General features: G+C 40.4%; 3 protein-coding genes and 2 pseudogenes across 3 annotated transcripts; 2 read left to right on the top strand and 3 right to left on the bottom strand.

The window, feature by feature from the left end:
• Window positions 1-1,777: 1,777 nt before the first annotated feature.
• On the bottom strand, window positions 1,778-2,374 carry LOC119549476 (the record flags this gene model as incomplete). Its single annotated transcript, XM_037857576.1, has 2 exons — window positions 1,778-2,140; window positions 2,204-2,374. Coding segments are annotated over 2 exons (534 nt in total), but the record flags the coding sequence as incomplete, so codon positions are not given.
• A 2,338-nt stretch (window positions 2,375-4,712) lies between these two features.
• Window positions 4,713-5,701, top strand: LOC119550828. Its single transcript, XM_037859773.1, has one exon. The coding sequence runs from the start codon at window positions 4,778-4,780 to the stop codon at window positions 5,114-5,116; it is 339 nt and encodes a 112-aa protein (XP_037715701.1). The 5' UTR covers window positions 4,713-4,777; the 3' UTR covers window positions 5,117-5,701.
• LOC119549475 lies at window positions 5,198-5,701 on the top strand (annotated as a pseudogene).
• Window positions 5,702-7,252: 1,551 nt separating this feature from the next.
• On the bottom strand, window positions 7,253-7,965 carry LOC119549474 (annotated as a pseudogene).
• Window positions 7,966-8,739: 774 nt separating this feature from the next.
• On the bottom strand, window positions 8,740-10,526 carry LOC119551328 (1,4-alpha-glucan-branching enzyme). Its single transcript, XM_037860627.1, has 2 exons — window positions 9,971-10,526; window positions 8,740-9,753 (listed from the first exon to the last, which is right to left on the bottom strand). Exons 1-2 carry the CDS (start codon window positions 10,493-10,495, stop codon window positions 8,887-8,889), a joined length of 1,392 nt encoding a protein of 463 aa, XP_037716555.1. The 5' UTR covers window positions 10,496-10,526; the 3' UTR covers window positions 8,740-8,886.
• Between the last annotated feature and the right edge of the window lie 22 nt (window positions 10,527-10,548).

The raw sequence follows: 10,548 nt of genomic DNA, 5'->3' as shown, positions 1-10,548 counted from the left end.
TAAATTATTTTGGTTTTTTATTTTTCAACAGGTTAATTCACTGTAAAAGGTCACTGGACTGTAAAAATACCTAAAGCCCAAAGTATCAGTTCTGATCTGATTTAAAAAAAAATTATTATCATCAAGATTCTATGAAAGCAGTCTAGAGAAAATTAACTAAAACCTTTTATTCTATGTAATTACAGAGATACGTTCTGATGATGTTAGTTTTTATGAATTGATTGAAAATAAGTTTCAATTCTTTAATGTAGAAACATTAAAAGGAAAAGAAAGAAAATAGGTGGGTAAAATCGAAAAGATGACCCTTAAAGGGATTTCCAGTTTAAAAAAATAAAGCTCCCTTTTAGAGAGCACATCGCAAAGATTTATGTTGGCATCAACCAACATGAACATGGCTGAAGCTTGTTTTGAATAATCTCTTTTAAAAAGTTGGATATGAATATGGTGGAAAGTTAGGAAAATAAACTTTTAGAACTCTTAACTTACTGGTAAATTATGTAATGGGTTCAAGAGATCCACATCCATTTGCGCTACAACGTTACTCCAATTTATAGCTTTAATGAAGCTGGAAGCGTTGACGAATATCGCGGATTGGTAAAACACTCAATATTTTTCATTTTATACACAACGGTAAATTCACAGAATAATGAATATTTTCGGAGGCGGAAAATTTGGTTTTTACTCTCCACATTCCAGAACAAATTCAGGCAAAGAAAAATTATTATGAAAGAGTACATGGTTTATGAGGACGAACATTACCAAACATCGCCAATTATGGTAAGCTCTAATGTAATTTAAACTTCTTCTAAAATTATTAGTGCACAGAGAGTGTTCATGCTGAATAGGCCTTTTTGATAAACATCTCTCTCTCCCCGTTTTACCCATGTAAGCTAGAAGTCATTCTCTAAATTAAAGTTAAGCTGTGATGAAGTGAAAGCCCACCCCTATCTTTTTTATTGAAATGTCCCCTCGCGAATTTCCTCAACATCAAACCTGTGCGTTGCCCCATCCCGAAAAAAACAATAATCAAATAATTATCAATATTTTGCATTTAAATCGAGATTGCGCACCAATAGGCGCGCTAAGGACTAGGAAGACTTAAGAAGACAGGTTGCGCCTTAGATTAGGTAAGTTAGTGAAAAAAGCAGAGCTCCTTTAAGCATATCTCCATCCCTCTCGCTCTCCCTTAAGCTAAGTAACGGGTATCTAATAGTCGAGGCCATCGACTTTAGCGATTTCTCTTGTTTTTAAATCAGAAGTTTTTGTTCGTGCTTGACTTGGAAAATTAGACTTTAAAGATTTGTTTAGTATTCTTACTTTTAATAATGGATTTATTAAAAAAAAAGAAAGGAAGCTAACTTTATCAAGCCCTTACAACTTAAACCATACTACGCAATTAAAACAAGGAAGGACGCTAGTCGAGTATCTCGACTATCAGATACCCGTTACAGGCAAACTTTTTAATGGGTCAATCGATAGGTCTTGACGAGACTAATACATATCAGTTGAAATTTGTTTTCTAGCATGGTAATTGTAACAAACTTGTGTTGCGTACAGTTCTCTATCTATGATAGTTTCCTAGATATCAGCGTTCATATTTGCGATGTTTTGAAAACTAAGTGTAAATAGTTTTAGTATATTTGGAATTATCAATACACATTTCGAGTAAGCAACGTTGAAATTTAAAATGTACTTTAACTCTTTTTGCCCATATACATGAACAAATAACATCAATCACAACAACGTTATAGACAAGTGTTCAGTATCAGAACGCTCGTTATTTCGGGGTTCTCTTGGTCTGGATTGGCTGCATGGCCTGGAGATACCACACAATACCTCCGACGTGTGCGTTTGGCGGCCTTGTGTAGTTCTCCATTATTGTGACGTTCATTTTGTAGAGGCCCAATGGTAGAACGATCGGAGAAAATGATTCGGGAAGATAAGCGTCGCGTGCGATTAAATGACCGGCATAAGGACAGCTGTGATTAAAATTCGAAAATTGCTTAGCAACTTTAAGAATAATTAACCCGTATGGCATAAAACTTCGCTTTGATAATAAATCGCATATATTTAAGACCACATTTATAAGAAACGGCTGGAACTTATTACTGTAGTCTTTCTTAAAGACCTGAAGTTGAACCTGAAGGATATCAGGTTGGATTATAAAAAAACATTATAAGGATAGCTTTTAAATTTTACTCACTGATATGTTATACAACGGCTTTACGAGATCAACGTCCATTTGGGCCACCGCTTTGTTCCAGTTAACGGCCTTTAAATGGCACGAAGCGTTCGCCGAGAATCCGGTCACAGTCAGGCACTCGATATTTTTCAATTTGTACACAACGGAGGGATCACATAGCTGGCAAATAACACATAAATTTCAAAAACATGAGAGTATCGTACTTATGGCTACTCACGACCCTCCAGGACAGGTAACTGACCAACACGGCTAGTACAGTATAGTGCATGTTTCTCAGATGTGTAGAACTTCTGTCATATATCATTTAACTTTTATCGCTACAGTCTAATGTGCTTTTAATTGGTTTTGTTTTTTAAAAATTACACGAAATGTAATTAAGGCATTTATTCGACAACGATTTGTTAAATACTAATAAATACACTGTGTTGTGGATCGACAGCGATATCGACTTTGGGCACAGGGGTGCACCGATATCATACGCGATATCTGGATAGACACAAGCTTAAGTAAGGATTAAAGTGGGTCAATTTTGCATGGTCACCCGAATGTTATCCGGCCGTTGACCCGGAAAATTTAACAACTGAATTCGGGAGCGCAGTGGTCGAATGGGAATCGGCAGATCAGTGTCAAAGTCACGGTCAGGGGCCTTACATAAGTTTAAAAAGTATAAAACAAACTTTTTCAAGTCGTACTAATTTTAATTTGAACAGCAGCGCGCGTTGGTGTAGGATGGAACTTAGACCCGAGCAGACACAGTAAGATTCAGCAGAAAACACGGACAGGTCAACCAAATTGCCCTGGCAAATATTTTTATGAGGACTGGGAATTAAATAAGCCCAAAAGAATACCTGTGTTGCCCATCATCGCATCATTGGCCAATTTTACGACTTTTTATGCGACGCTGTGAAGGAGACGTTTCCGTTCGGCTGTCCATTTCTACGTGAACTAGTCTTTCAATTTTAAAGCTATCGGTATGAATCCTTCCAAAGGCCTTTTTCAATTGCAGGTATACTACACCCACAAAAAAAGTTTATTTCAGCAGGGTGCCACGCCCACTCTAACGCCCACAAGCCGCCCAAAACTGTGGCTCCTACAGTTTTGATGCTAGAATAAAAATTTTAACTGAAATTTATTGTTCTCATCAATACCTATCGATTGACCTAAAAAAGTTTACCACGCCCACTTCAACGCCCACAAACTTCAAAAAATCGTAAGTATGAACGCGGATATCTCGGAAACTATCAAAGATAGAGATTCCGTAGCCTTGTACGGTCACATTACAAAGAATAAGATTTTTCGACTAGTGAAACTCTTAGCCGATCTGAGGACTAGGCTTAAGAACTGAACAATCATATTACGAGGTTAACAGTTAAATAATTTTCAAGAAATTTATTGAGGTACATAGTTTTAAGACTTACATCAAAAGAGCAAAGTATCCCAAATAATAATCTTGAATTAGTAATAAAGGCAAGCCTTGGAAGTGTAAGCAACTTTACATTTTATAACCAATTAGAATGTAAGGATCTACTTATAAACTTAATTATTTCTTGGGTTGGAATAAGAATAGCCTGAAGCTATTTAAAATTAAGAAATTTTTAATTCCCGAAATTAATTTAACAGAAGTAGAAGGAGAATACTATTCTATTCTAAGATCATACATTGTAAAAATCCATTAAAGAACTACATTTATAAGTTATCCGAATTTGTAACACCGCCCCTACATGAATATCAACTTCATAATCATATGATAGCTTTAAGGCTAACATATATATAATTTTAATAAATGAGAATGATTTATGCTTGAATTAAGATCGATTCGATGTTGAAACCGAGAACGATTTATGTCGTAATCGAGATCGATTCGATGTTGAAACCGAGAAGACTACATCTCAATATCGAGAACACATATTCTCAAAAGCCATTGGGAAACCGAGAAGACTTCGATCTCGGTTTTGAGAATTCGAGTATGAATCGATCTTGGCTCACTTTCGAGATAGAAAATACTGAAATCAAGATCGTTGACAACGGGTTTTTCTCTAAATGTAAGTTAATTTTGTTAAGTGTGATCAGGAACAGAATTACTGAGAGTAGCGGTCCCTGGGGAATGTCGCTGTGTTGTGGATTCCGCCTTTGTTACAGCTAGTCTGATTACTGATAATTATAAGTGATTCTTTGTTGATAAGGTAGAAGATATTAGGATATATATAACCAGTAGATTGTCTTATATTAAATCTCCCTTTTCGGAATCCAGTTTGACGGTTATCGATCGAGTTGTTGTGACTCTGACATTAACAAAGGATACACTCCTGGGGGCTGGCATAGTCAGTGCTAATACAGCTATTAATAATAAACTACTGCTAAAGAGTGAACAAAAAAATCAAGAAGAAAAAGCATTATTTAATTGTAACTAAAAATGTAAAAAAAAATCTAAAATGATGGGAAGAAATCGGTTAAGACTAATTTAAGGTTTTGAAAGCCAAGTCGTAAGATTTTTATTTCATCAATTCAGATTATAAACTGTTTGAAAATAAACAGTTTTCCAAAATCCAAATTTTTTATTTACGAACTGACATCATGCCGTCTGTGGATCACGTGGTGCACCATGTGCTGGCCCCCATGGCAATCGAAGCCCTCGATTGCATAGTGCCTGTTATCCGCCACCTGGTGATCATCCTGCATGAGTCCTTCCTCATTGATCACAAGGAGCCGGAGCCCGTGATCGATGTGTCCGGCATGATTCAGCCCGTCCGTAAAATAGTCCTGATCGTAAACGATCCTACGCCGGAGCACCATGCCGATCAGCAGACGGTTGTCAGTTCGGATGATCTCCGCGGCTTGTTGGGTGGATTCTCGCGGAGCATTCGGAACCTGGCCCGTTCGACGTATGACACCATCTCGGCGCTGGCCGACTAGCTGGAGTGAGGAGCCCCCGAACTAATTGTCAGGCTGGTCGATAGAAAAACTCAAAATCGATCCAACTGATCCTCCAGATGATCTTGTTGCGGTTGTTCCTTGAGCCATGGATACGGTGCACCCGGCAATGGCTGCTCCCGACTTTTGGTGGTTACCTGCTCGCTTACGCAGGTGGCTGGCCGGGTCTTGCACCAATCCCGTGGTCCTGTGGCCGATCCGCTGACGGCCGTCGAACATCCCTTGGTCTAAGGCGATCGCATGGATTTCGCCTGTTCCGTGGTTCAAAGTATTGAAAGCTGCCCAAGTTGGGGAGTGATCTGAAGTCCGGGAACACCTCCACAGATGAGGAGAAGACCAAAAAGGACTCGGAGCCGACAGCTGGAAAACGAGAAACACCGCCTGCGGCAAATCCGCCGGAAGAGGAGTAAGATCCAGCCAGGAATGGAAATCAGTCAGCTTTGATATCCAAATTTTAAGTAGCCTTCACTTCACTTTTTTGTCGGCTTTGTGTGATTCCAAACCAACAGAGCTCATTCATTTTCTTTTGTAAAATAAAAAAATAAAATACGAAAACTTAAACATAAATAATTATTGTATTGTTATCTTATCTGGCAGAAGGAAGCGTTTCCGACCCCATAAAGTATAAATATTAATGATCAGAATCACTAGCCGAGTCGATCTATGTCCGTCTGGCCGTCCGTCCGTCGGTCTGTCCGTGTGAACGCTGTGATCTCGGAAACTATAAGAGCTAGAAGGTTCAAGTTTTAGATTAAGATTCCTTATCTTCGTAAGCAGCGCAAGTTTGTTAAGCGAATATGCCACGCCCACTCTAACGCACACAATTCGCGCAAAAACAAAAGCTAGAAAAATAATTTCAATTTTTTTATTGTTCTCATTAATACCTTTCGATTGACCTAAAAATGTTGCCACGCCCACAAACCCCCCAAAAACTTCAAAAAATCGTAAATTCGAATGCTGATTTCTTGGAAGCTATCAAAGCTAGAGAGTTGGAACTTTAAATTTAGATTTCTTAACTTCGTACGCAGTTTGTTACGCTAATGTGTCACGACCACTCTAACGCCAATACCGCCTAATTCTGTTTGCCGCACCATATTTTGAAATCGGGGCTAGGTGGATCTTTACAATCTGGATTGCTGGATGTATATCTCAATCTCCCTTTTGCTCCCCTAAGCTGAGTAACGGGTATTTGATAGTCGAGGCACTCGTTCTTCCTTGTTTTAACCTATTATTGCTAAATTTGCGCGTTTTTTAAAAAGTCGTTGAACAAAAGTTTTCAATATCGAGCTACTTAACACAGTCAACTTAAAACAGCTGTTTAAGTCTTTCTAGCCCACAGACAAAGGGACACAAATTTCATTTCATTTAAAAGGTACACTAAAATCTTGTTTTACGTGTAACTGGTAAGCGGATGACCGGACTTAAACAAATGAGGTGTCATGCAAGCCAAAGAATACTACTTGGCTAAAATTAGGGATATTATCTTCAACGGCCCCAACAGATCAAATTATCTTAGTTATAACTTTTACACTTTTACGGCTCTTTCTCCCAAACCCATGCGCGAATTCACAGGGGAATATATGGTATAGATCCCTCCACTTGGGTTAAAAAGTATATTTAATATAATTTATTCAACATTTTTGAATTTTTACTCACGACCTTTATTTTTATGAGGTCACTTATGACCTTAAAAATAGGCATTCTCTAGCACTGGGACTTATTTTAAAGTAATTTTAAAAGTAGAAGAATAGTCAACATATGGTTATTTCTATGTAAGCCATTACCTAAAACTAAAATTGTAGTCTAGCGCATTGTCTCTACGTGAACTGCCGTTTTATGTTTCACCCAAGAGTTCTTACGGTAGGCTAGGATAGATAGGAAAATAAAAATATGTGCTTGACTACTGCTGTTCTACGTTGTACGTGTGCCGGCAGAGGCTGAGCAGATCTATTTCCTATACCCGATTAATGGCACGCTGCCGAGCGCTGCTTTAAATGTTATTATGTTGATTCTATAATGAATGTAAAACACTTTGATATATGAAATGTACTTAAACTCTTTTTGCCCAATGTACATGAACAAATGACGTCAATCACAACAAAAAGTATAGACAAGTATTCAATATCGGGATGCGCGTAACTTCGGATTTCTCTTGGTCTGGATTGGCTGCATTGCCTGGACATACCACACAATACCTCCGACGTGTGAGTTTGGCTGCCTTACGTAGTTTTCCATTATTGTGACGTTCATTTTGTAGAGGCCCAATGGGAAAAAGTTTGGGAAAGACATTTCGGGAAGATAAGCATCTCGTGCGAGTAAGTGACCGGAAAAAGGACAGCTATGAGAAAATTTGAAAATTGCTTGGCAACTTTAAGAATCATTAAACCATATGGCATAAAACTTCGCTTTGATAATAAATCGCAAACATTTAGGACCACATTTATAAGAAACGGTTGGAATTTATTACTGTTGTCTCTTTTAAGAACCTGAAGTTGAACCTAAAAGAAATAAAATTTGTTAAGACAAACCTTTTAAAGAAGCTATTTTTTCAGGTGTGCTCACTGATATGTTATACAAGGGCTTTACAAGATCCACGTCCATTTGGGCCACAGCTTTGTTCCAGTTAACGGCCTTTAAATGGCACGAGGCGTTCGCCGAGAAACCGGTCACAGTCATGCACTCGTTATTTTTCATTTTGTACACAACGGAGGGATCGCATAGCTGGCAAATAGTAAATAGGTTTTCGAAAACATAAGAACAGCATACCTGTGGCTACTCACGACCCTCCAGGATAGGTAACTGACCAACACGGCTAGAACAGTATAGTGCATGTTTCTCAGATGTGTGGAACTGCATACTGTGTCATAGTATATATGTACTTTTACTTTGATTGGTACAGTATAATGAGTATTTAATTGGTTTCGTTTTTTACAAATTAAACGAAATCTGATTTAAACGCCTTTATTCGATATTGATTTGTTCAATACTAGCGAGAGGAACCTTAAAAAGTCGGTTAAAGGTTCGATGAGGGCATTCAGAACTGGAAATTCAAATTCCGGGTAGATTTTTCAGTGTTATTGAATGTGTTACTTCTTAAATATGAAGTTTTTCAACAAACTTTTAAAAATTCGAACTACAAAATAACATTTATTTATCCAAATCCCGATACTCGTGTGACCCAATGTGACCCAAAAAAGGTGTTGGATTATAAGAGAACGGACCGTAGGCGTATGGCGACAGTTCATTTATATTGGCACGGCACACACTAGCAAAGATATCATCTAAAAAGTGATGTAGATTTATTGTAGATGTAGATTTATTGACAACTACCTGAAATTGTATACTGGTTAATTAACCGTGTAAGGGATGTTCATATGGGTTAAATTGGAACTTGCGCGACATTGGCACTACTTAAATCTACTTTAACATGGACAGCCGGTCTGTCATGGACATGGCTAGATCGGCATCTCTAGCAACCTTAACATCTTTCAAGGAGTACAAAAACCTTTCAAACTGTCCAGGTTATCAAGTTAAATGCAGCTTATTCTGCAAAAATAAATTATTTGTAGTCCTATATTAAGAAAGACCATAATAAAAACAACTGATTTTAGAAAACTATACCTCAATGAGCATATATATTTCAATGATGGCTTCCCGATTCGTAACATTAACAAACACTATGACTATATGAAATTCGTTTAGGCATTAACATTCTTTTGTATACCCGGTCCGAAGTCAATCTCGACTATTAGTTAGTCACTGACGCGGGCATAGACCACGACCGTGCGAGAGGGCGTGTAGACCTCAATAAAGTTTGATCGGCCGGCGTAACCCTCCGGGTTGGAGGGGTGCTTGCAGTTGGCATCGATGCGGTTGTGTCCGCCGAAGAGCGGATCGTCTGAGGAGAGCACCGCCTGGTAGGTGCCCGCCCAGTTGGTGCCCACGCGGTACCCGGTGAAACTCCGCTGTGGGTGGAAGTTGAAGACAAAGACCAGGCCGGCACGCTCGAAGGCGATGATTTTGTCGCCCTCATGTTTCCAGCTGACCCAGGCGGGTCCGGAATGCAGCCACCCAAAGCGCTCCTCTGCCTCGTTCATGGCCCGATCGAACTCGTTGAGGTACTTGTACTTCAGCATGTCGTCGTCCACCAGATTCCACTGCCGGCGAGCATAGTGGTACGAGTCGTTGTTTCCGACGCGTGGGAAGTCCAGCCACTCAGGATGACCAAACTCGTTGCCCATGAAGTTAAGGTACGCCTCACCTCCTAGAGCGTGAGTGATCAGGCGGATCATCTTGTGCAGCGACAGTCCGCGGTCAATAATAACCGATGGGTCCGACAACGTCGACATGTGCGTATACATCTCTTTGTCCATCAGCCAGAAGGCTACCGTCTTGTCGCCCACCAGCGCCTGATCGTGGGACTCTGCGTACGCAACAGTATTCTCCATCCAGCGGCGGTTGGTCAGCGTATGCACCAAGTTGCCCATGTTCCACTCGTCGTCACTCTGCTCCTTGAGGAGCTCGATCCACTTGTCTGGGATGGCCATACCCAGGCGGTAGTCGAATCCGATGCCGCCCTCCGAAACGGGGCGGCACAAGGTTGGCATTCCGGATACATCCTAAGGGGAATAAAAAAGCGTTTTAGATTGTGAAACAAAGTATTAATGTAATGGACATAAGGGTGTTCTGCAAGGCCAATCAGGTCGTAAACATTAATTATATTTACAAAAAAAGTTATCTTCTGTATGTTAAATATATTTTGTAGAATAGGATTCGCTACTTCTATTCAAGAGATGGGAACTACTTCACGATACACCAGACAAACACACTACTTACCTCTGCAATAGTAATAATCCTCGGATCTAGGGTGTGCAGCAGGTGATTTGCCAGCCCCAGATAATTGAGGGCATCCGTGTCAACGTTCAGGCCAAAGTACTCGTTGTAGTCGCCACTAAAGCCCTCACCGATGCCCCGGGAGTGGTAGAGCATGGAGGTGACTCCGTCGAAGCGATAGCCGTCGAAGTTGTACTCGTCGTGCCACCAACGCAGGTTGGACAGCAGGAACCGCAGCACCTCGTACTCCACGTAGTTGAAGAGACGGCTGTCCCACAGCGCGTGCTCCCCACGGGCTCCGTCGTGGAAGAAGCAACTGTTGGTTCCATCGAACTGGTTGAGGCCGTCCTGGACGTTCTTGGAGGCGTGCGAATGGACAACGTCGAGGAGAACGAAGAGCCCATGCGAGTGAGCCACGTCGATCATGCGCTTCAGCTGCTCCGGGTTACCGAAACGACTGGAGGCCGCATAGAAGCTGGTCACCTGGTAGCCGAAGCTGGCGTAATATGCGTGCTCCATGATGGCCATCACTTGGATGCAGTTGTAGCCCTGGCGCTTGATGCGCTATACTCTGAATTGGA

The sequence above is a fragment of the Drosophila subpulchrella genome, chromosome 2R, assembly GCF_014743375.2.
Source record: "Drosophila subpulchrella strain 33 F10 #4 breed RU33 chromosome 2R, RU_Dsub_v1.1 Primary Assembly, whole genome shotgun sequence".
NCBI lineage: Eukaryota > Metazoa > Arthropoda > Insecta > Diptera > Drosophilidae > Drosophila > Drosophila subpulchrella.
The sequence above is the reverse complement of the archived record's forward strand: the minus strand, read 5'-3'. Positions and strand labels throughout refer to the sequence as shown.